A 25,896-nucleotide genomic window follows, 5' to 3' on the forward strand; every position below is an offset into this window, starting at 1 on the left:
GAAGGAACTGATTTTCGTCTTTGTCGTTTTGCTGGTCCTCTTCCTTTCTCAGAAAAATATGCTAAATATGGATGTGCATGATGTCTCAGCTGCATATATCAGAGCCTTCTTGTTATATCATTTATATTTTGTAACCTGTATTTCTGTACGTGTTTTTAAAATACATATATATATATATATTTAAATTTTGGCGTTTGTGACCTCAGTGCTAATGCGGTGTCATCAATTTCCAAGTCGAGCTTGTTGAATAATGTTCACAACGTAGAAAAATATGACACACAAGACAGAAATATAAAACTCACATTCATTGATCTTGTAAAAAAGAACTTGAGTGACGATGTTGAGTTTGGGTTTAAAAAAGCTGGATTTGCTGGGTTCTGAATGTCTCAAAGTCCTCAGGGATTGTATCTGAAAACAAAAAAAGAAGAAATACAATACAGCTGGTTTATTAATTCTCTCCTCAGACGTGACTGTGAATTTTCTAAGCTCGTAACATATTTAACTTGGATAACTTGGATGAGCAGGCCCAGATGAGGTGATTCTGCGCTAAACTATGATCTAAAATCTGTATTTCAAATCTTTATGAAATTCCAAGAAAATAAATCTGGAATGAAACGAAAGGCCACCCAAAGAAGAAGGATTGTGAAATTATTCCAAATTTATGACAGAAATTAATAATGAAGCATGCTACAATGCCTTGGAATATGTACAGTGGCATGCAAAAGTTTGGGATCCCCTTGCAGATTCTGTGAAAATGTGAATAATTTAAACAAAGTAAGAGAGATCATACAAAATGCATGTTATTTTATATTTAGTACTGTCCTGAGTAAGATATTTTACATAAACGATGCTTACATGTAGTCCACAGAATAAAAAAAAAATAGATGACATTATTAAAATAACCAGATTCTTAAGTTTTCAAGAACCTTTTGCATATTTGAACCCTTTCCACCGATGCTACTGTTTTTAGTATTTGCCTGATACCGATACTTTTATTTTTGGTACTTGCCGATTTCGATACTGATATTTGTAAAATATTGAGTACAGAAACTAAAAGAATATATATATAATGTTAGTTGGTTAACTTCATAGATCAAATAGACACAGTAAAACCAGACACCTCTTCTCACATTATCACAGCTTATTCGCTATAGTTTAGAAAATGGTATTAAAATATGATAAGAACTTAAACTGTGTCTGAAACAAATTCAGCTTGTTAATGTCAGATAACTTTGATAGAACGGAATGTAATGGATTACAATCAACCAAAAATTATTCAGACAACTGTTAGTATTTCAACAAAATAAGAAAAATTTGGACCCTTTTTAAAAGTTTTCACCCCCCAACTCTTAATGCATCATGTTTCCTTCTGGAGCAGGGGTTTTCAAACCTGTCCTGGAGCCTCCCCTGCCCTGCACATTTTGTATGTCTCCCTTATTAGGCACACCCAATTCAGGTCTTGCAGTCTCTACTAATGAGCTGATGATTTGAATCAGGTGTATTAGATGAGAGAGACAAGCAAAATGTGCAGGGCAGGGGAGGCTCCAGGACAGGTTTGAAAACCCCTGTTCTGGAGCATCAGTGAATGTTTGAACCTTTTTAATAGTTGAGTTTGAGTCCCTCAATCATCCTCAGTGTGAAAAGATGGATTTCAAAATCATACAGTCACTGCTGGAATAGGTTTAAATATGCAACAGAAGCTGGAAAACTGAAAAATCTGCAGGACCTGCAGGATTTTTCTGAAGAACAGTGCTCAGTTTAACTGTTCAGAACAAACAAGAGACTCACAAACAAAAAACTGATCATAGATTATACACAAACAGCATTAAGAACAAGGGTTCCCAAACTTTTGAAGGGGCTTGTTTTAATAATTTCAGCAATCGTTTATGTAAAATATCTTACTAAGGACAGTATTAAATAAAAAAATAACAACATGCATTTTGAATTATCTCTTATTTTGTTAAAATTATTCACATTTTCACAGATTCTGCAAGGGGTCCAAAACTTTTGCATGCCACTGTACTAGTATAGTTAAAAAATAAATAGATTGAAATTTGGCCAAAGAACTGTTCATTGTTTATCATTTTAATTTTTTCAAAAAAAACCAGACCAGACCCAATCACAACCAAGGTGAAAAGAACCTGGGAACCAGGGGCTGTATACAAATCCAGGTTATAAAACTTGATAAAAACACAAATGTCCCCGTTGTGATGACTTTAGTCCATCCTGACCCCTTGTAACAAAAAGAAAGGCTTTTTCCACCTCCAGAGAACACAAAGATACTCCCAGCCGATGGAAAGCTAGCCAAGAAAGATCACTCCTGAGTTTCATTCACCACAGAAACAGCCTCATGTAAAGCAAAGGCAGCACAGGATGAGGCAGCTGCCATGAGACCCAGAAGTATGCAACATGATGGCTGAGTTTGAAGCAGGCCAAGCATGCACGGAAACAGGAAACTCTAGCAGGAGAGAATTGTTGAGAGAGAATCGAGCTGAACACCCAAGAAAATGGTTTGCTGAGATGGTGTTGTTCAGCTTGATGCCAAAAGACCAGAGGTGGAGAAGGACACCCTTGTGACAACACACCTACTCTCTGGAATGAGCCAAAATGAGCCAGTCATCTAAGTCAGTGATTCCCAACCACGTTCCTGAAGGCCCCCCAACACTGCATGTTTTTCATGTCTCCTTAATCAAACACACCTGAATTAGATAATCAGCTCATTAGTAGAGACTCCAAGACAGTGGTCTCAAACTCAATTCCTGGAGGGCCACAGCTCTGCACATTTTCGCTCCAACCCTAATCAAACACACCTGATCCACATAATCAAGGTCTTTAGGATTACTAGAAACTCCAAGCAGGTGTGAGTTGGAGCTGGTTGGAACTAAACTCTGCAGAGCTGCGGACCTCCAGGAATTGAGTTTGAGACCTCTGCTCCAAAACCTGAAATGGGTGTGTCAGACAAAGGAGAGATGCAAAATGTGGGTGTTGGGGTGCCTCTAGGAACGTTGTTGGGATGCACCGGAGCCTCAAGGGGACCAGAGCTGCATCCATGCACTTGAAGAAAGTCCTTGAAGCCAAAGCTAGACCAAGCGGAAGAACCCAATATTGGTACGCCATTTCCCCCAAAGGCGAACCTAAAAAACCCCTTCTGCTGTGGAATGACCTGGATGTGGAAATAGGCATCCTTCAGGTCCACGGCAACAAACCAGTCCCCTGATCAGATCTGCACAAGGACAGTTTTAACAACAGCAACTTAAATTTCCCTTTGTCTAGGGAAAAATTCAGCTGATGCATGTGCAAAATGGAGCATGACCCCCGTACTTCTTTAGAATGAGGAAGTAGCTGCTGAAAAGCCACAATTTAAGTCTGAAAGGGGAACCTCCTCTATTGCTCCCTTTAGGAGGAGCGATGTCACTTCATGCGGTTGGACAGATACCTCTAGGGTGAGACACACCTCAGTGAGACACACCTGATGAAAGCCTTCCACGATGCCAGGTGGTAAGATGTCCAAAGTTTCGGAGGAAGGCCAGAGGTGTCCTCTGGCAATGAAGACTGGCCCCTGAGGGTCTGGCATAGGGGCATAGCAGCTTGAGGGAGAAGAGAGGGGAAGATAGCCTGAAGTGTCTCCGATCTTCAATAGTGGAAGATGTTGCTGGTAACCTAACTTTGTATCCCAAAACGCACATGGCGGCAGGTATAATACATTTGCATCTCAAGGAGAAACATAGGGCTTTAGGCCACGAGTTCCCCAAACCATGCGAGTTGGGGCTGTCTCGGCTCTTCACTCCTTCTAAAGACAGGAGTGGAAGCTTCGTAAGCCGTAGGCATGCTCAAGGGTGACAAATTTGCATCTTAGAAGTCCGGGATTTAGCAACTACTGAGCTGACCACTTCCCCAAACAAACCTAACTGGCATATAGAGGTGTCCAGTAGGAAAACGTTCTCCTTTTTGCAATTCTCAGTGAGATTTAACCAAAGAGCTCACAGGTATCAGGCCTGCCATCAAGTCCCCAACTGCAAATGCAGTGTGCTTAGTTGCCCCATTAGGCGTTTTTCATAGTGTCATCCCTACACAGCGCTGAGTGTGAACTATTGGGACACCTGACAATTACACCAACAGGGTTTTCCATACTAAACACATAGACATAAATACATTAATAGCTGGTCTCCCCCCCCCCCCCCCCTTTGCAGTGACGACAACTTTTACTCTTCTGGGACAGCTTTCCACAAGATTTTGGAGTGTTTTTGTGGGATTTTTTGCACATTGATCCAGTGGAGCATTTGTGAAGTCAGGCACGGATGCTGGACAAGATGTCCTGGTTCTGTTCGACTTCATCCCGAAGGTGTTCGATAGGGTTGCACTGGGGAATAGTAATGCTGGAATAGAAGTTATAGCATTGTCCAAAATGTCTTGGCATGCTAAAGAATTAAGATTTCCCTTTACTGGATGCAAGGAGCCTAGCCCAACTTCTGAAAAGCAGCCACCAAGTTATCCCTCTCCACCAAACTTTATAGCTGGCACAGTGCAGTCAGGCACGTAACGTTCTCCTGAACTCAGATTTGCCTATCAGACTGCTGAACGGAGAATCATAGTTTGTCACTCCACAGAACAGACTTCGACAGTTCCAGAGTTTTATGCAACATGTGCCTCTGCAGTTGTTGACCCTGCTCTGTGACTTTACATGGTCTTTGCTTCATGGCTGAGTTGCTGCTGTTCCTAAACTACTACACTACTTTCCAATAATACCACTTACAGTTGACCGTGGAATATCTAGCAAGGGTGAAATTTCACAAACTGACTTATCACAAAGGTGGCATACACTGAGCTCTTCAGAATGACCCATTTTTCACAAATGTTTATAAACGTAGTTTGCATAGCTAGGTGCTGGATTTTATACATCTCTGGCAATGAGTCTGATTGAAATTCCTGAATTCAATAATTACAGTGCCTTGCAAAAGTATTCATACCCCTTCATTTTTTCACATTTTGTTTTGTTGCAGCATTATGTTAAACTGCTTTAAATTAGTTTTTCCCCACATCAATTTACACTCCATACACCATAATAATGACAAAGCAAAAACCAGATTTGCAAATTATACAAATGTATTAAAAATAAAACACTGAAATGAGTACATTGCATAAGTATTCATACCCTTAACTCAGTGCATAGTTGAAGCACCTTTACAGCCTCAAGTCTTTTTGGGTCTGATGTGACAAGCTTTGCACATCTGCATTTGGCAATTATCTGCCATTCTTTGCCTCACCTTTTCACCTCTCAAGCTCTGTCAGCTTGGATGGGGGCTGGCAGACATTTTCTAGAGTCCTAGTTGTTCCAATCGTCTTCCATTATGGATAATGCTTCTGTGAACCTTCAATGCAGCAGATTTTCTTCTGAACTCTTCCCTAGATCATTGCCAAGTCACATCAAGTTGTTACAAACCTGTTTTGTGCATTGTCATTACGGTGTATGAGATGTAGATTGATGTGGGAAAAAAGTAATTTAAAGCAGTTTAACATAAGGCTGCAACAAAACAAAATGTGAAAAAAATAATAGTATGAATACTTTTGCAAGGCACTGTAAAAGGTAGGCTATGTCTCCCAATACTTTGTCCACATAGTGTCTTTTCAAAGGAGCCAAAATAAATAAATGAACATGCAAGCAGCTGATGTGTAGAACTTTGTCAGTGTTGGGAATTCAAACTATGTGGAAATTTGTAGGCCTGACACTAAGCTCTTTGAATAGGTATACACTTGTTTCAATTTCTAATGCATGCAAAAAGTATTTCATCAAAGGAACTGACCGTTGCATCTGTAGCGCAGATTGGCCCAGATGATGTTCTCCTGGGAGAAGCAGAAAACTCCCAGTCTTCCTCCTCTCATGGTTGTGTCGATGATAATTCCTGTGTCTGCTACCATCTGCTGACCTTCATAGAAGCGAACCCTGTATGCAAGGTATGCACAGTATTTATCTAAACATGCATAAGACAACATTACAAACACAAATATCAGGATGATTTGCAGATAAATAATTGTCAAATCTGATTATACCTGATGTAGCCTTCTTGAGGTCTATGCTGCAGGAACCAGCGGTAGGAGGTCTTGTCTTTCCAGCCAACATTTCTGGAATCTTTCCACAAGAGTTTCACCTGGTTTGTCGAGTCACCTGTGTGCCAGAGTGAATTCCGCAGGTTTTCTCCAGGCCCCGTGTCTGATTTCACTGCCTACCAACAAAATACAGAACAAATACTATATTATATATTAGAAATTAAATAAGTTGTTATTCTATAAGTGAAGAAACCAGATCACACCTTCAGTTGGATACCAGGCTCAGCTACAGCTCGGAAAGGATTGGCTTGCCAGTAAATCTGCTCCACTTGCTTCCACATCACCACATAGAAGCTCGAGCTGTCCTGATAGCCGAAGATAAAGCCTGCGTAGTCATCATCCGTCTCGGTATTCACATGAAACGTCCCTTCAAAGTCCACACCATTGAATGCCGTGTAGCCTGTTAAAGTAACAGAAGAGAACAAGCTTGGAACAAGCTTTCAAGATCACATCTACTTTTTGTTTTTCTTGTCATAGTCTTTTACCTACAGCCAGTCCAGGATCACTGTTCATGGTCTGAACAATCTCTCTTCCCTGTTGATAAAGATAAGCATTCCTTGGTAAAGAACATTTTGTTCCTCATGGATGATTGCACTCAGAGGCAGACAGACCTGATTGAGCACCACCCAGTTTGGATCAATCTGTGCATCTCCTTCTGGATCCAGAACCACAGTCTGATAGGTTCTGAAGTCGGTGAGTGTGACCTCAGCGTTCTCAGGACAAACATCAATGATGTCACTATATGTGTCATTGTCAAAGTCATTCTCACAAACGTTGCCAATCCCATCACCTGCAAATCAAAAGTAAAGAATATGATGCAGATGACTGTGATTTGACATTTATCACAAGTCAACAAGATCAGACGGTGACTGAAGATATATTTCCAGACCAAAAGACCAGCTTGTTGGTCAAGCTGGTCGATCAATGTTATTTTATTCAGAATTATGACATTCCTATCAACAGTTAGATGTAAAGTGAGATTTCCAAACATTAAAGCCTGACCATCTGAGTCCTCCTGCAGTGGGTTTGGAACCAGACGGCAATTGTCCGGACCAGGTGGAAGCAGATCGGGAATGCCATCGTTGTCATCATCATCATCACATTCATCTCCAATGCCATCCTTGTCCGTGTCTAGCTGGGAGCTGTTGATAACTGCAGGACAGTTGTCTCGAGAGTCCTGATGCCCATCTCCATCACTGATGATAGAGACCAAGGCATTAAAGGGATAGTTAACCCAAAAATGAAAATTTGATGTTTATCTGCTTACCCCCAGGGCATCCAAGGTGTAGGTGACTTTGTTTCCTCAGTAGAACAAAAACGAAGATTTTTAACTCAAACCGCTGCAGTATGTTAGTAATTTAATGGCAGTGGATGGGCACCAAACCTTTGAAAGTAAATAAAAAAACATGCACAGACAAATCCAAATTGCACCCTGCGGCTCGTGACGATACATTAATGTCCTAAGACACGAAACGGTCGGTTTTCGTGAGAAACTAAACGGTATTTGTAATTTTTTACCTTTGATATACAGCCATGTCCAACAACTGTTTCGAGCGTGTGTCAGCATCCGGATCATTGCATGTGTGCACGCTCTGGCGTAGTATATGCAAACGCCGAAAACAATCTGTCGAGTGTATACGATAGTGATGCGCGGATGGCGGTTATATCCGCGGGCGCTGCGGATAATCCGCGGGTCGGGTGGGTCGGGTAATAAAAAAATGCATTCTGATTATTTGCGGGTGGGTCGCGGGTGGATGAGATAAATCAATAATGATGCAAATATTAACTACATTTTCTAAAACTTGAACGTGTTTTAAATATGTTTTTCATCAGGCAGAGACGATTTCATTTGTGTGCGTGTGTGTGTTTTGCCTGTTCTAAGTTTTTGGTGACAGAAACGTTGACATTCCATATAAAGTTTGAAGGGAGTTATGCCTGTGCTAATGCTATTGAGCACGGTAATGCAGCGGTGTAGTGCATTGGTCGCTTTGCGTTTACCCACGTCTCTGATGCGCATCATTCAGAAGTGTCCTGCATTAGCCAAAATCATGACAGTCCAACACATGAATAGCTAATTCAATCGCATGTTAATAAATTGAAATATTCCCTAAAAACACCCAGTAAAGACAGTGATGTGGTCAGGACCGTGGCGCCGGCTTCTTTTGAAATATATTTGACGATTTTGCCTGATGCGTCCATGCTGCCTGTTCATTCTTACGCGAAAGCATGTCAGGCTAGGCGCGCAGTGGTAGGCTATAATTATTATCGATTACTTATTTGAATCAGTAGATTATAATGAAAACAATACCTTCAAAATGAAAAGAAGCAGATTTTTATGCTCAGACCTTTCTTAAACTGGTGAACCCCTGTAAACTTCAGTCCAAGCATGCGTTCAAATACTAAGTTCAGAGCGGCTCTAATAGAGAGAAAACCCGACCGATTTCGTCAGAGATTGCAGAGAGTCGCATCCAGATGTCAGTTAACGTTATTCTTTTCTGCATGGATTTGGCTTAAAATCATGAGTGATAAACGTATAAGTGTGCAGCGATTTGCAGATCAGCTGAATCAATCTGCTGTTAACATGAACCATCAATTTATCATATCATCATGCAAAACTAAGAATTACAATAAGTGTAATATGACGATCGGGTGCGGGTCGGGTGCGGTTATCTAAATCAGAGAAAAATATAGGTGCGGGTGGGTGGCGGGCGGATCATTTATTTGAAGCTGCGGATTCGGGTGACGATTGAGCCCATCCGCGCATCTCTAGTATACGACACTCATTGTTTACACAGTGCACAGAGATTGTGGGTATAGCGGCTATTCAAAACGGTTATCACTTGCGCTTATTCTGATTGTTGCAAAAGATTACGTTTACTTGTGCAAACTCATCCGGGTCTGTTGACTTTTCACCAATTTCCCCTACTATGCCAGAGTGTGTACACGGGTAACGCGCCGGATGCTGAGCTGAGTTGGACATTGCTGTATATCAAAGGTAAAAAAATGATATAAATACTTTTCAATTTCTCGCAAAAAAACGATTGTTTCGTGTCTTAGGACATTAATGTATCGTCACGAGCCGCAGGGTGTAATTTGGATTTGCCTGTGCATGTTTTTTTTTTTACTTTCAAAGGTTTGGTGCCCATCCACTGCCATTAAATCACTAATAGACTGCAGCGGTTTGAGTTAAAAATCTTCGTTTTTTGTTCTACTGAGGAAACAAAGTCACCTACACCTTGGATGCCCTGGTGGTAAGCAGATAAACATCAAATTTTCATTTTTGGGTGAACTATCCCTTTAAATCAAACATTCAACAACTGAATCAACAACATTCATGAGAATCAACAACTGGAATGATCTAATACCTATCTTTGTTGGTATCACAAGGATCACCAATCAAGTCATTATCCACATCCATCTGTGGTAGAAAGGAGGAGAATAATGGGTTATGAAGAGACTTGTAATACCTCAATTTCCACCTCCATCACCTTCAGATTTAGAGAGTGTAGGGTGTTAATCAGACCTGATCAGGGTTGCGAATGTAGGGACAGCTGTCACAAGCATCACCAACATTATCACCGTCTCTATCTTTCTGGTCACGGTTTGGCACCTTTTTGCAATTATCTTTAGCATTTTTGATTCCTGGAAAGCAACACTTCTCAGTTTAACCAATGCAAATGTTCATATTATCCTAATGAAGGAAAAAATATGAAACCTTACCATCTCCATCAATATCATCATCACATTCATCACCCTGACCGTCACTATCTGTGTCCTTCTGGTCATTGTTTTTTACCAGACGGCAATTATCACATGCATCTCCATAATCATCCTGATCGATGTTCTTCTGATTGACGTTAGGGACGAGCACACAGTTATCCTGTCCGAGAAGTAAACAGTAAGGAAGTCATGAGAAGTGGTAGCTGGAGATTACAGTCTCAATTACCTCATATCTTCGTTCACTGCCTACAGACAGCATTGGCCATAATCCCAACATAATATAGGCAGAAACCTTCTACAATAGCTTTTGGCCAAATTCTAAGGCAGCATCAAGAGAGGAGCAGTGTTTCATGTGCACTTTACAACAGCATTGTGATTACATATATCTTAATTAAGGTGGTGTGTTGACCTCCGACCTCTGTGTTTAGGATCCCGTCTCCATCTGCATCATCATCACATGCATCGCCGATGTTATCCCTGTCTGCATCCTCTTGGCCAGAGTTTGGAACGGTGAGGCAATTGTCCTAAAAAACATTTTATTGAGATCTCACCACTTCTTTATCTTTATTAAGTTTTTACTTAATGCTTAGTGCAATACGTTTTTCTTTTTTTACCTTTGCACAGTTTCTTTCCACGCATTCCAACTTTTCATCAGGGAAGCCATCAATATCAGTGTCCGTTCCACATAAGTATCCATTCCCAGCCCATCCAACTCCACACTAAATTAGATTATAGCAGTTAGTTGTACAGTGCCTTGCGAAAGTATTCATACCCCTTCATTTTTTTTCACATTTTGTTTTGTTGCAGCATTATGTTAAACTGCTTTAAATTAGTTTTTCCCCACATCAATTTACACTCCATACACAATAATAATGACAAAGCAAAAACCAGATTTGCAAATTTTACAAATGTATTGAAAATAAAACACTGAAATAAGTTCATTGCATAAGTATTCATACCCTTAACTCAGTACATAGTTGAAGCACCTTTACAGCCTCAAGTCTTTTTGGGTATGATGTGACAAGCTTTGCACATCTGCATTTGGCAATTATCTGCCATTCTCAGGGCTCTAGAGTGCGACCAATTTGGTCTCATGTGCGACCTAATTTCTCAATGGTGCGACTAAAAAAAATCAAAGGTTGCACCGGTGCGACCAGCCATTCGAGGTGGAAAAAAACGAAACTCCGTCACTCTTAAAGGAGAACTCCGGTGTGATATTGACCTAAAGTGTATTGAATCATGATACCGAGTGTAAACGTACCTTGCATATCTCATCTCGTCTTGTCCACTGCTGTCCGAAATCTGGGGTCAGTTAGCCGATGCTCACAACAGCTTGTCAATGAGATCAATGGGGCATCGAAGCAGTCATGTAAATAAATCACTGTTTTACGCCATTTACGAGGCACAAAGTAGCGCCACACTTCATTGGTAGACTTCCAAGGGCCCTGACATTTAAAACGCGACATTGAAAACTCATAAAAAGCACCGGTAGTTTATTTACGAGAAGATTTATACAGACAGTAACTTCAAGGAGTTTAGCGATCGCCGCCATCTTGAATGTAGTCACGTTAAGTCGAATGTCGAGCACGAAGGAAACTACAACCTGATAGGTTGAAAACCTGATACGTTCCTTCGTGCTCGTCACTCGACTTAACGTGACTACATTCAAGATGGCGACGGCCGCTAAACTTCTTGCCGTTACTGTCTGTATAAATCTTCTCGTAAATAAACTACCGGTGCTTTTTATGAGTTTTCAATGTCGCGTTTTAAATGTCAGGGCCCTTGGAAGTCTACCGATGAAGTGTGGCGCTACTTTGTGTCTCGTAAATGGCGTAAAACAGTGATTTATTTACATGACTGCTTCGATGCCCCATTGATCTCATTGACAAGCTGTTGTGAGCATCGGATAACTGACCCCAGATTTCGGACAGCAGTGGACAAGACGAGATGAGATATGCAAGGTACGTTTACACTCGGTATCATGATTCAATACACTTTAGGTCAATATCACACCGGAGTTCTCCTTTAAAGTCTCCCTGTTGCTCAACAACAGACACACATTAGACCCATAGCGTGGTCTAAACCAATCAGAGATAAAGGACGGGTCCCGCCCCCCCTCTGATTGTCCATGGTCCAGATATTGTCAAGCGTTTACAACGCCTCCTCCGCAAAAACACGGACTGGATCGCGGACTCCATTCATAAAAACCGAATTTACTATGGCGCGGAATGCCACGTAATACGTTGATTTCTGGAATGATAAATCAAAAGTTGGTCTGTCACTTAATTCAAATCGCAATATGGACTAGTGTCTATGAAAACTGAAAGGCAAAAAGACCGTTTAAAATGAATCCTGCATGTTCCGTTTGCCTCTATGTATTAATGGTGGAGACGTGTATGTTTTTTTTAACTACACGTGTATAGGCTACTGAAGCAGGCGTGACGCTCCCGCTAATTTTTGGCATTTGCATCTCACATGAACAGATAAACTCAATCTCCAAACCTACTGTGTCACTTTTACCGTTTCATTTGAGAAAGCATCATATCATACTGTACACACAGAAACTTCAAGGCAACCTGTCAAAATAAGAGTACAGTTTAACATGAGACAGAACAATATTAGTCCTGTATTACTTTTGTACAGTATAATGTAGGTGCTTATATATTCCTATTTATAAATCATATATATGTTTGCCAAAAATTAAAAAGGTTTATTTTTCATTTGATTAAAAATAAATACATGTTTATGCTTTCATTTGATTATGAGAAAAATTAAAACAAGAATAAAAAAAAAATAAAAAAAAATAAAAAAACAATTGTAGAGCCCTATTGTTCAAAATGTTAAAATAGAGAGTTTTGTCCTTATTTTTTCACTGAAATGTTTTCGTTATTACACAAAGTAGGGTAAAGTACTGGGGGAAAAAATATGCTTCAAATAAAGAACTTTATATTGACCAGATTGTTAGTTAATCATTTACAAGTCAATATTGCCTATATGGACAGGGATTAAAAAAAAATAAAAAAATAAAAGTAAAAAAAAAGTGAACTTGTAAAACTGCGGTGTTGAATGTGATGCGGTTGAAAATTTGGGTGCACCTAACTTTTGTGCTGGTGCACCTAAGAAAAAAAGTTAGGCGCACCAGTGCAACCAGTGCAAAAAGTTAGTCTAGAGCCCTGATTCTTTGCCTCACCTTTTCACCTCTCAAGCTCTGTCAGCTTGGATGTGGCCTGGCAGACATTTTCTAGAGTCCTAGCTGTTCCAATCGTCTTCTATTATGGATAATGTAGGCTACATGCTTCTGTCAACCTTCAATGTAGCAGATTTTTTTCTGAACTTTGATCATTGCCTCAACACAAGTCTGTGACTGAGCTCTACAGGCAGTTATCTTGACCTCAGGACTTGGTTTTTGCTCTGATATGCATTTTCAGCTGTTCGACCTTTTCTGAGAGGTGTGTGCCTTTCTAAATCAGACTCATTCAAATGAATTTGCCACAGTTTAACTCCACTCGAAGTGTAGTAACATTTAGAAGCAATATGAATGCTCCTGAGCTAAATTTCGAGTGTCCCAGAAAAGGTTATGAATACTTATGCAACGTGATCTTTTCAATTTTTTATTTCTAATAAATGTGCAAAGTTGTTACAAACCTGTGTTGTGCTTTGTCATTATGGTGCATGAGATGTAGATTGATGTGGAAAAAAAAGTAATTTAAAGTAGTTTAACACAAGGCTGCAATATAACAAAACATGAAAAAAATGAAGGGGTATGAATACTTTTGCAAGGCACTGTAGACCAGGTGTTTTATGTGTGAAATATGATCATTGACTTACTGCACATTCAATCTGTCCATCACGGTGAACAATGCATTCTGCGCTGGCATGGCAAGGATTGGGCTGACCATTACCACAGGCCCGCTCAGGTTTGCAACCTTTCACCTGATCCCCAACAAAACCAGACTTGCAGTGGCCACAGCGAAAAGAGCCCTGCCATAGAGAACGGAAAGAATCATGATTCAACCAACTTTTTCCTTTGTGTTGTCTTAACCCAGCACAATTGCAATTCTGTAACCAGTGTTTCATGCAATCTGGGTCATTTTTTGCACAGCTATGTTCACAGTTTTAAGTATAAGAGCATGCAATGCAACCTTTCCATGTAGCATCTGCCTAATTTTGATGTAAATTGTGAAGTGTGAAATTGTAAAATGTGAAGTTCAAACCGAGCAGAATGGGAAAAGAAGTCTACAATTTGCACGGGCTCGCCAAAATTGAACAATAGAAGATTGGAAAAAAGTTCCCAGGTCTGATAAGTCTCGATTTCTGTTTTTATGGTAGGGTCAGAATTTGGCAACATGAAAGTCTGGATCTATCCTGCTTTGTATCAATGGTTCAGGTTGCTGATGGTGGTGTAATGGTGTGTGGGGAGTATTTTCTCGGAACACTTTACCAACTAGTACAACCTGAGCATTGTTTTTTCTGCATGTTATGTTTGGCGCTGTGTTAGCCTTTTGATTTTGCTATCATAAATGCATGATTATTTTGATAATTTGATTATTTTGCATTTATCATTGATGTTTTTTGTCTGTGACCCATCACTGTAAAAACGATTACATCACCTAAACTTATTCTTCTTATGCATGTGGTTAGAGGTCGACCAATATTGAATTTTACTAATACTAATAACTTGGCTGGACCACACTGGCCGATACCGATTAAATCGACCGGTATTTTTTTAAATGGCTACTGAATGGAAAATAAACACTGCTCTACTATTTAAATAAAAAGTAGCCTATTAAACCATATTTTGTGAATAAATAAAATATTAATATTAATTACATTGATCATAACACTTGCTTCGGAGTTCATTATTGTTAACAAAAGCAACTTTTTTAAAACAAATGAACACACTCCAACAAGGAATAATACTTCTATTCTACAGCTTTTATCAATCTTAATGTTACAAATGGACTCATATTGTAAAGCTAAAGATGGCCATCTTTAAATATCTACACAAAGGCCACAATATTGAAATTACATACATATAGTAGCCTAATATTGTTTGCTTTCACAGTTTAACTGCTTCTATTCTAGAACATTTGTAGTCTAGTCAACAAATAATCAATTAGTAATTCAGTGTTTTCCCTGCCATTATATTAGGGGTTAAAAGTTAATTTTATTTCATTTAATTTTAATTGTATTTTCTAAATAGCACCAGATCACAATATAATCCATTTAAGGTTTCCTTTTCCTATAGAACCTTGTTCTTTTATTAACCCTTGTGCGTTCAAAAAAAAGTAACACATAGGTGCAAAATGGACAAAAATGTCCATGTCCAAAAACGGTCATAAAAATATGATTTATTCATATTTTTTTTCACTTTCATTGATGGCGATTTTGTTAACCAGCACCTGATCTATTTATAGATATCATCAAACATTCATTAATTTTCAGAATTGTAACCCTTTAAATGCTGGTTTGTTTGCATAATGCCACAGGTGTTTTTGTTTTGTTTTGTTTTTTTTTTTTAAATAGTGATTTCCATATTCTAAATGCTGAGCAGATTTTTTTTCTTTGCTTATTAGATTTTTGGGCGTGTCAGTGAAGAACAACATTAATTGAAAAAATGGCATAATTTAGTAAAAAATTTCAAATTTGAAGCCGTGTAAATAGAATGAATGCCTATTAGCAAATATTGCATCATTTTATAGTCAAATAGCCCCAGGTTTCAATGGGTTTTAATGTTGATATTTGTGTCCTTAAGGTCCTGAGTGTGAGTATTTTTTGTACGGAGGGTAAAATTGATTTTTTTGAAGGAAATGATGGTGAAATAATATAATTTTAATAAAAATAAACACCTGAGCCAAAATTTATGCAGTTGGCATTAACACAGGTACACAAAACTGAAATGGACAAAAACATCCATTAGGTCACACAAGGGTTAAACAAACTAAAAACGGCATGTAATTTCTGTCTCTACATGGTCATGCATCTACAATTTCTCCTCCGTGAAAAGCTATTTTTTACAATCTATGGTGAAAACATGAACAGGAGTCCACTCATAAAAACGGAATTTACTCTATAGCACTGAATTCCATGAAATTTGTAGATTTTTGGGTAACACTTTAAAATAAGGTTCATTAGTTAAACATTAGTTAATATATTAACTAACATGACCTAACCATGAGCAATGCATTTGTTACTGTATTTACTAATCTTTATTAACATTAGTTAACGGAAATACAGTTGTTCATTGTTTATTCATGTTAGTTCACACTGCATTACTTTTTTAACTTTTTTTACAACTCAATATTGTAATGCATTACTTTTAAAAGTAACTTTCCCCAACACTGATGATGACCTTCTCAGCCGCTCTAGCAATGGACCCAACCCAGAAAAAACAATCGTCATCGATTTTTGCCGATAACCGATAGTTCTGCCAATCAACTATTGGGTGCCGATTTACATCTAAACTAAACAGTTCTATTCAAGTCAAATATTCTTTGATATGACTAAACCAATCTCACCTCATTCAGTTATGAAAGTGATTTTTAGGGTCAGATCAGGTAGAGAAATAGCTCCTTGAGGTAATTACTGGCAGAAGTCCTTTTTTACCGTGTATCAGGACAGAATATTTTTGTGAAGCATAAAAGACCGGTCAAACAGAACATCATGCGTCACTCACTGGTGTGTTGATGCAGTTGGAATTCTCCACGCAGCCTCCATTTGAGTTCTCACATTCATTAATGTCTGTGCACACCTGCATGTAGGAATGTACATTTCATTTCAAACATTTTATCCACTGATTGCCTGCATTTGAATTAAAAGATTCTCATAGAAAAATTCTACCTGTTTATTTGCAGATGCATAGGCGAGTCCCACACCCTGCACCTGGGGGCCCATGTATCCAGCAGGACAGGGGCCACAGCGAAAACCAGGTGATGTGTTAATGCATCTCACCCCCATGTGACATGGCATTGCAGCACACTGTACACAACAAAGAAACAGTAGAGAACAAAAATCTTAGTCAGTGGTGAAGTATGAATTAAAGGAACACTCCACTTTTTTAGAAATAGGCTCATTCTCCAACTCCCCCCGAGTTAATAAGTTGAGTTTTACCGTTTTGAAATCCATTCAGCCGTTCTCCTGTTCTGGCGATATCACTTTTAGCATAGCTTAGCATAGATCATTGAATCCTATTAGACCGATAGCATCGCGCTCAAAAATGACCAACGAGTTTCGATATTTGTCCTATTTAAAACTTGACTCTTCTGTAGTTATACTGTGTACTAAGACCGGCGGAAAATGTAAAGATGTGATTTTCTAGGCCGATAAGATTAGGAACTGCACTCCCATTCCAGCGTAATAGTCAAGGAAGTTTGCTGCTGTAAAATGGAAGCAGCGGCCATATTACGGCAGCAAAGTTGAGCATGCTAACTGTTCTGTCGTTGGTTGCACAGACGAGGACAGAACTCTGTTTAGTGTCCCAGAGTCCCAGCCGCAGAAGAGACAAGAAAGCAGTGGATTTATTGATTTATTTACTGTATATTATGCTGCTGACACACAGATCTATTATAAACATGCAATTTCTTTCCCGGCTGTTTACCTTCACAGACAAAACCGACTGTTTTTGCAACTCTTGTGTTTGTAATATAAACTTGTGTGTATTTGACAGTTTAAGCGCAATAGGCCATGAAAGAGAACTTAGTACTCAGTTTAGTGACAGCCTAAATTGTATCAGAAGTTTAAACTAATATGGTTAAAAGGACATGATTTCAATGCGATAGACATAATAATCAAAACCAAACAGATGTTTTTGGCAGAGTATCTGAGGTATGAGCTGTAAAGGCACAGCCCTGCTCTGAAAAAGGGGGCAGGGAGCCGCAGCTCTTTTGCATTTAAAGAGACATGCACTAAAACAGGGTGTTTCTGCTTCTACTCAAAATAGGCATTTTCAAAATGATACAATAAATGATCTGTGAGGTATTTTGAGCTGTAACTTAAGACACATTCTGTGGACACCTGTGACTTATATTGCATCTTGTAAAAAGGGGCATGATAGATCTCCTTTAAAAGAAGGACTTATTCCACTAGTTGCGCATTGCACTTTCTCCCATTAGTAGTAATATGAGTGCAGTCTTGGTACAGTATATCTAAGTCTTTGATTATGTTAAGCTGAGAACACACTACATGATTTTCATGCCAATTATAAATGGAATTTGGTCTTGATCAAGGATCGTGCCAAGTTGGACACAGTCTGTTCCAGACGGGCTTAGTCGCTGTTTGCAGCCGTTCAAAAAATTGCATTGTGTGTGGTGTCTAAAGATTTAAATCTTAGAATTCAAAAAACAGTCGTTGCCAGTCGTTTTCACAAAGATTTTTTTAAACATGTTTAATATTTGCGACTGACACCAGCGATTATATGCAGCAATGCAGTGGAGATGCGTTCACTGTCACACATCATTTCGCATTAATTTGGTCATTTTGTCAAAATAAATGTTCTTGATTACAAGAAAAATACAGATTGTTCTTGTTGTGATTTATTTCGTCTTTCTTTTAATTCATAACCAAATTCATAACTGCTATACAGATTTAGATAGTTTCGTTTTCAAAGTACTCTAAATTATGTCAGTGATTCTCCCATTTTAAAGATGATCAAGAATTATTTTATTTCGATCTGCAGTGTAATAAAAGTTAAGAAAAAGATTAGCCTACAGCCCTAAATATATATAAACGACAGGTTAATTCCTTTTTTCCTTACCATTTAACTTCTAAAAATGTATTATCAAGAATATTAAATCAACTTAATAGGCTAGGTTAATTAATTTTCTCAATAATAAATATACAAACATAACAAATATAGCTTACACTTCAAAACAAAGTTTTCATATAAATTCAGAAAGAAGAAAAAATACCACTTTACTTGGAACCAATTCGCATACATGAGATAATTTATATATTATTGCTTGAATAAACATTTAAAATAGTGCTAGAAATGTTAGAATTAAGGAAATTAAACAGACCTAGGCATTTGAAAAGATATTATGAAATGCGTCTAATAATTCCAAAAAGAAAAAGAAGCATAATCAAAACATATTCGTGACATTTATTAGGAACACCATTATTGAGGGTGCTATCAATTTCGTTTGAGGGTGATTAGCACCCACACAGAACCGGGCCTGATTAAAAAAAAACATTAATGTTTCAATTGGTAAAACAGATTTCAAATAATAGTACTGTTGTTGTCTGCAGTGTTGTGTTTTGGTGCGGTTGAGGGAGCGCAGGTAGACGCTGCAGTTTAAGTGCGTTGTGTAGTGGAGTGACTCAGTCATTAGGTTTTAAGACTAAAATCGGTTCCAGTCGATGGAAACAGTTGTTAAGTGTGTTCAGGTCAGTCTTAGAATGTTTCTGCTAGTCGTGTAGTGTGTCCCCAGCTTTCAGCTTTTCCACTTTGCCAAGTGCATTCCAAACATCTTCTAAAAAAGACACTATTGCCTTGTTCCCATTGGAATTCACCCTGATTCAGCTCAGACAGTCAGTCTACTCACCTCATCAACATCTATGCAGTCAGTTCCATTTCCTGTCATGCCGTCTGGACACGGACCACACTTCACACCGCTGGGTGTCATTATGCATTCCACACCAGGGTGGCAGGGGTTGGGAACACATGAAGGCTGTGGATCCACTGGTCTCATGCCTACAGAGACAGAGACATGAGAGAAAGAATATGGAACTTTTAGCAGATACACTGTCAGCTATGAATCTAATGCAATCATAAGCTTAGAATCCCTCACCACAGGCTTCACACTCCATAACCGTGTTCTTCAGGAAAACAATCTCCTGTATCTGTAAAACAAAGAGTTTACTATTATGCAAGAATGTATAAGAACTAAAATGCGGTTTAGGTCCTTAAAGGTTCACTTCCAGAGCAAAAATGTGCAAATAATTTACTCACTCCCTTGTCATCTAAGATGTTCAAGTCTTTCTTTCTTCGGTCGTAAAGAAATTATGCTTTTTGAGAAAAACATTTCATTATTTTAATTTTCCCCATATAGTGGACTTCAATGGTCCCTGCGAGTTTGAACTTCCAAAATGCAGCTTCAAAGGGCTCTAAGCTGAGGAATAAGGGTCTTATCTAGCAGAACAATCAGTCATTTTCTTAAATAAATTAGTATTTATACACTTTTTAACCACATGCTTATCTTGTCTAGCTCTGCGATGCATATGCGTACTCTGTGCACTCCGGTTCAATACAGTTAAGGTATGTCGAAAAACTTCCATCTCATTTTCTCCTTCAACATTGCTACAAAAGTAACAACCCAGTGTTTACAAAGTGAGTGTGCAAAGAAGGTCAAGGTAAAACTAGAGCTAGACAAAGTGCTGATTCAGAAAGAGCAACACAAACAGTTTTTTAACCACATAATCATCATTATTTCTTTGTTACAGACATTTAAATAACATACGTTGAGATAAAAGCTTATAGTTTGGGTATAAACACTTATTGTCTACAGTAGCGATCAAAGCGGAAGTATCTTAACACATATGTATTGTAATGCTTATCCTCTTCCGCCAGGAGGTGGCGACAACTGCACGTTTAAAAAAAGTATTTGTCATTGAATTATATATTCAAGAGATTCCAATAGTGAAACAAGTCTTTATTAATCGAGACACTGACGCCAACGTTTTTTAAAATTTTGTTCAAATATAGACTTAGCACTAGTAAATGGTAATTTTGTTTAGATTTTTAATCCCTTTTTTTCAGAATTGTGATCTCAATTTATAAAAGAAATGTTTTTTCAGCTTTAATTTACATGTTTATTACTGCATATAATTCATTAAAATAGAAGTTTAATTTCATAAAGTACAAGTTCATATCAAAATGCACCTACATTTTTTTGCATTTTGTGTTTTTTAGTTACATAAAATAAAAATTTTCCCTATATATTTCATCATTGAGGATTTCTTTAAAAAAGTTTGAAAATCGTGTCTCGTTCTCTGAACCCAGTCTTGTGTCTTGTCTTGTCTCGTCTCGTGAGATAAGTGTCTCGTCACACCCCTACAAAATGAGCATTTTTGATTAAAAAGTATACAAATATTAATTAAGAAAATGACAGATTTTCTCGCTAGATAAGACCCTATTTCTCATCTGGGATTGTTCAGAGTCCTTTGCAGCTGCATTTTGGAAGTTCAAACTCACAGGCACCGTTGAAATACGCGCTAAATAGAGAAAATTTATGAAATGTTTTCCTCAAAAAACTATTTCTTTACGACTGAAGAAAGAAAGGCATGAACGTCTTGGATGACAAGGGGGTGTAAGTTATCTGTAAATATTTGCTCTGGAAATGAAATAATCCTTTAATGGGCAGGAATGTTATTCATAATAATAATAATAATAATTGGATAGCAGAGGTTTTATACAAAGTCATTTAACCTAAGGATATGCAATGACATCCTTGTCAGTATTTTAGAAAATACTGAATGTTTGGAAATGACTGATTTACCTGTTGTTTCAGTAGTTCTTTGATTTCAGCAAGCTCCTGGTTTGTGCCTTTAATCTGTTTAATAATCTCTCCATCTGTAGTAAACAATGTACAATTAGAAAGATGATTTAGCAACATACTGAGTTCACTTTACTCAACTCGTAATACAGCTATCTGATGGCTTGGAGTTCAGCACGGAGTACTTTTATGATGCTTTTACAGTTACTTTTTATTATTCGTGTTATTATTGGAACTCCTCAGAGAATCTGCTAAATATCTTTCCATTGCAGACGGAGTAACTGTAGAGTGAATATTAAGTCTTGAGTGAACTTTCCCTTTAAGACTGTAAGAACTGCAAACTACATATGAACAACAGGACAGTTTCATGATTAATGCTTGTAAAGCTCTGCTCAAAATATAATGACTTTTCCTGCAGGGCCTGTGGATGATTTTTCAGCATCTGACATTATATCAGTCAGGAAATGTATTAAAGTAATTCGCCAAGAGCTCACTCCCTTCGACTATTTATGCTGTGTGTTTGTGAATAGCAAATAGCTTTGGCAGGGGCTAATGTTGGATCCTGTTTTCTGTGTCAAGGCATGACCATAACATGTAATCCAAATATCATATTTCACTTTGATTAATCCCCTGGGTGAACAAGTTGTTATGACAGCAGATAAACTGTTGCAGTTGTGATTTATGAAGCTGGTTTTATGAGCCACAGGAGCTGCAACATTAGAATGACCAAATCAACCTGAGAGTATTTCTTTCTCAGCTCTAGAGCTGGGGTTAGGCTCAGAGTACGGGTCGGGTTTAGCTTGTCTCCACTGATGATTGTGGTAAACTGAAATTTAAAAAAAAAGACCTATAAGCTACAAACTTATTAGGAGGGGCTTCTGTCAGAGGCTCCCCTCCCCAGAGGGCAGTCCAGACAAACAGAAGGGAAGTGTGCTCTTTCCATTAGCGGCATCAGCGTTTCCATACGCATTCCAGGTTTCCATAAGCTCAACTTATCAGTTACTCATCTTGCCTGGTGGGCCACTTAAAATGTTGGTCTGTATCCTGCAACTGCATAGAATGTACATGTTCTCTTCAGCAGTACTAAATGTTTTTTAAACATACCTAAATCTGCCCACTTGACAGGTTCTCATCAAGCTTAAACCTTTCTAAGAGCTTTGTAAAACTGATTAGAATAAAAATAACATTGTTCATTTATGAGGGGGGCAAACAGGACATTATATATACACTACCATGTTTTTAAAGAAGTCTCTTCTGCTCACCAAGCCTGCCGTTTTTTGATCCAAAGTAATGCAAAACTAGTACAATTTTGAAATATTTTTACAATTTAAAATAACTGTTTTCTATTTTAAACAGTAATTTATTCCTGTGATATATTATCAGCATCATTACTCCAGTCTTTAGTGTCACATGATCCTTCAGAAATCTTTTTATTATTATTATTATTATGTTGAAAACAGCTGAGTAGACTTTTTTCAGGTTTCTTTGATGAATAGAAAGTTCAGAAGAACAGCATTTATCTAATATAGAAATCTTTTGTAACATTATACGTCTTCATCATCACTTTTGATCAATTTAACGCATCTTTGCTAAATAAAAGTATTAATTGCTATAATCCCCCCCCCCCCAATTTTTTTTTTACTGACTTCACGCTTTTGAATGGTATAGTGTATAATGTTACAAAAGCTTTCATTTTAGATAAATGCTGATCGTTGAATCTTTCTATTCATCAAAGAATCCTGAAAAAAAAAATGCACTCAACTGTTTTAAAGATTGATCATAAAACAAACAGAAAATGCTTCTTGAAAAGCAAATCAGCATATTAGAATGATTTCTGAAGGATCATGTGAAACTGAAGACTGAAGAATGTTGAAAACTCAGCTTTGATTAATACATTTAAATATATTAAAATAGAAAACAGTTATTTCAAATAGTAAACATATTTCAAAATTGTATTGTTTTTGCCGTACTATGGATCAAATAAATGCAGGCTTGGTGAGCAGAAGAGACTTCATTAAAAAAAACATACTGTTCAAAAACATTTGACTGGTAGTGTAAAAAAAACATAAATATGAATATTCTCTCTGGAACAATCTTGCAGTGCACTTTAGATCTTTCCCTACAAAGACTTTATTCGTTTGAACATGTTAATAAACTTCAACAGAAGTCTTATATTATAGATGTATATTAAAGTCCTAAATATGTGTAAGACATGACAATATGCATTTTGTGGTCACCTCAGGAGAAGTAATAGAAGTTCATTGGTCAAAAAGTGTGCAAACCCTAAATATATATGTGTTACAAATTTGCATAAATCAACTCACCTCTGGATATTCCTTGAGCAGAAACCAGAGCGGCATGCAGATAAAAGCTGCAGCAGAACAGGAAAGTCCACAGCATGCTGAGTGTCTGCAGTGAGGGAGGACGACGACGACTGAGTGCCTGTGTCTCTTCTGCTTTTATACCACTTCACTGACGTCATCTACAGTCTGCTTCTTCACAGATCACACCTTTCATTCCATTCCAAGGTTCACATGTAAAAGTCAGGAAAAACGGATTGAATCTGAGTCACACATACACAAATAAATAAATAACACAAACTAATGATCAAGAGAGTCTTAGGAAAAATACTAATGCTTTTTACACCTCATAGTTCAGCTGTTCAGCTTAATGTTTTACAGCAGGGTTCCCACTACTATGAATGAATCTCAATCAACAGCATTAGCAACAACAAAAAAACAACAGTGAGACACGAACAAGTTAGGGCTACAGTGCGACTATGAAAAAATATTTAGGAGCTGACCCGATCAGCATATTTGTGTTTGCGCTGAGGGGAGCTTTAAAGGTTTCCACATGTTTTTGCAAAGTTAAAGGAGTTGTTCACTTTCAGAACAAAACTTTACAGATAATCTACTCAGCCCCTTGTCATCCAAGATGTTCATGTCCTTCTTTCTTCAGTCGTAAAGAAATTTTGTTTCTCGAGGAAAACATTTCAGGATTTCTTTCCATATAATGGACTTGTATGGTGCCCCCGAGTTTGAACTTCCAAAATGCAGTTTAAATGAAGCTTCAACAGGCTCTAAATGATCCCAGCCGAGGAAGAAGGTCTTATCTAGCGGAACGATCAGTTATTTTCTAAAAAACATTTACAATTTATATACTTTTTAATCTGTACAGACAGAGCTAGAGAATGAGCATTTGAGGTTAAAAGGTATATAAATTGTAATTTTTTTTTTCTTTTTTGAAAATACCCGATCATTTTGTTAGATAAGACCCTTCTTTCCTCGGCTGTGATAGTTTAGAGCCCTTGAAGCTTCAAACTCGGGGGCACCAAAGAAGTCCATTATATGGAGAGAAATCCTGAAATGAAAGTGAACTACTATTATTTTATAGTGATGTATCACGGGCATATCTCACGAATCCTTTCATAAAACAAAATGTAGAGAGACTGTAAATAAGAGATTCATTGTGCAGTGCAGAGAGATTATAATGGAACTTTGTGAGATTACAATGAACTAAAATGAGTGAGTTTTAATGGTTTTTAAGGGAGTTTGTAAATGAAATATTGATTTAATACAACAGCTAAATAAACAAGAAGTGACTTTCATTGTCTGACTATAACACTATTGCCTGATTTTGCTCTATTTTGCTCCAAAAACTTGTTTTAATTAGAATTTTTAAAAAGCTTGAAATAAATTAAATTAATTAAATTAAAAAGCTTTTTCTTTTAAATTGACATAGATGGCATACTTTTAATAAAGTTGCCAAAAATGCCAGTACAAAAGTAAAAACTAATTCCCCTGTAAATAATTTTAGGAGTCAAATATCACCTTGTAATGGTAAGGCAAATTTTTTAATCAGAGTTTTTGATTATTGATTAGAAAGTGCTCCAAATATTTCGACTGCCCTCCTAAATTTACTAAGTACCAGCCCTGTAAGTAAATACTCACTGTTTCAAAAGTACAGATAGAAGGCGTTTGTTAACATGATCTTACTGTGAAAATTGCTTAATTAATACATACAGCTAAAATCCTAAAATGAACATAAAAATGACAAGAACAACAATAATCCAGAGTCATAAAAAATAATAATGTAATTATGTATCGAAATGCATATTATATTTTAGCTTTTTCAAAGTACCAATTTTTTGTGTAGGTTCCAGCTCTGCACAGTCCAGTCATTCTCTCCACAAGGTGCATCTTGGGATGCTTTTTCAACAACACTGGAAGAGTTTCCATGTATGCGGAACACGTTTTGGCTGCTTGTCCTTCACTATTCGGCCCATTCATTAAAAAAAAAGATTAAAAAGAAATTCATATGTGAGCATAATGTATATTTGTCTGCAAAACAGATTTAAAGCAAAGTCACAAGAACATGAATTCATCTCACACTTTTGACTGCTAGTGTATTAGTAATCAAATGATTCAAGTTTTTTATTATTATTATTAAAAAAAAGCCTTAGTGTTGCCAAAACAGATTTTGCTTTGTTAAATAAATCACATTTAATTAAGATAATGTTACAGATAACTATGGCCAATTACAAAGAAATAACAATTTTAAAAAGATTCTTAATTCTATTCTA

At 37.6% G+C, this 25,896-nt stretch overlaps 1 protein-coding gene across 1 annotated transcript; it reads right to left on the reverse strand.

Annotated features, from left to right (window-relative positions):
* Positions 1 to 290: 290 nt before the first annotated feature.
* On the reverse strand, positions 291 to 23,732 carry comp (cartilage oligomeric matrix protein). The gene is made up of 19 exons (XM_073826261.1): positions 23,639 to 23,732; positions 21,318 to 21,391; positions 19,611 to 19,662; positions 19,365 to 19,513; positions 16,666 to 16,803; positions 16,502 to 16,576; positions 13,654 to 13,806; positions 10,440 to 10,544; positions 10,242 to 10,349; positions 9,826 to 9,985; positions 9,629 to 9,747; positions 9,471 to 9,523; positions 7,108 to 7,301; positions 6,717 to 6,895; positions 6,591 to 6,639; positions 6,309 to 6,505; positions 6,049 to 6,221; positions 5,802 to 5,941; positions 291 to 408 (listed from the first exon to the last, which is right to left on the reverse strand). The coding sequence occupies exons 1-19, from the start codon at positions 23,712 to 23,714 to the stop codon at positions 353 to 355; spliced, it is 2,250 nt and encodes a 749-aa protein (XP_073682362.1). The 5' UTR covers positions 23,715 to 23,732; the 3' UTR covers positions 291 to 352.
* Between the last annotated feature and the right edge of the window lie 2,164 nt (positions 23,733 to 25,896).

Source organism: Garra rufa, chromosome 20 (genome assembly GCF_049309525.1).
Source record: "Garra rufa chromosome 20, GarRuf1.0, whole genome shotgun sequence".
Taxonomy (NCBI): domain Eukaryota; kingdom Metazoa; phylum Chordata; class Actinopteri; order Cypriniformes; family Cyprinidae; genus Garra; species Garra rufa.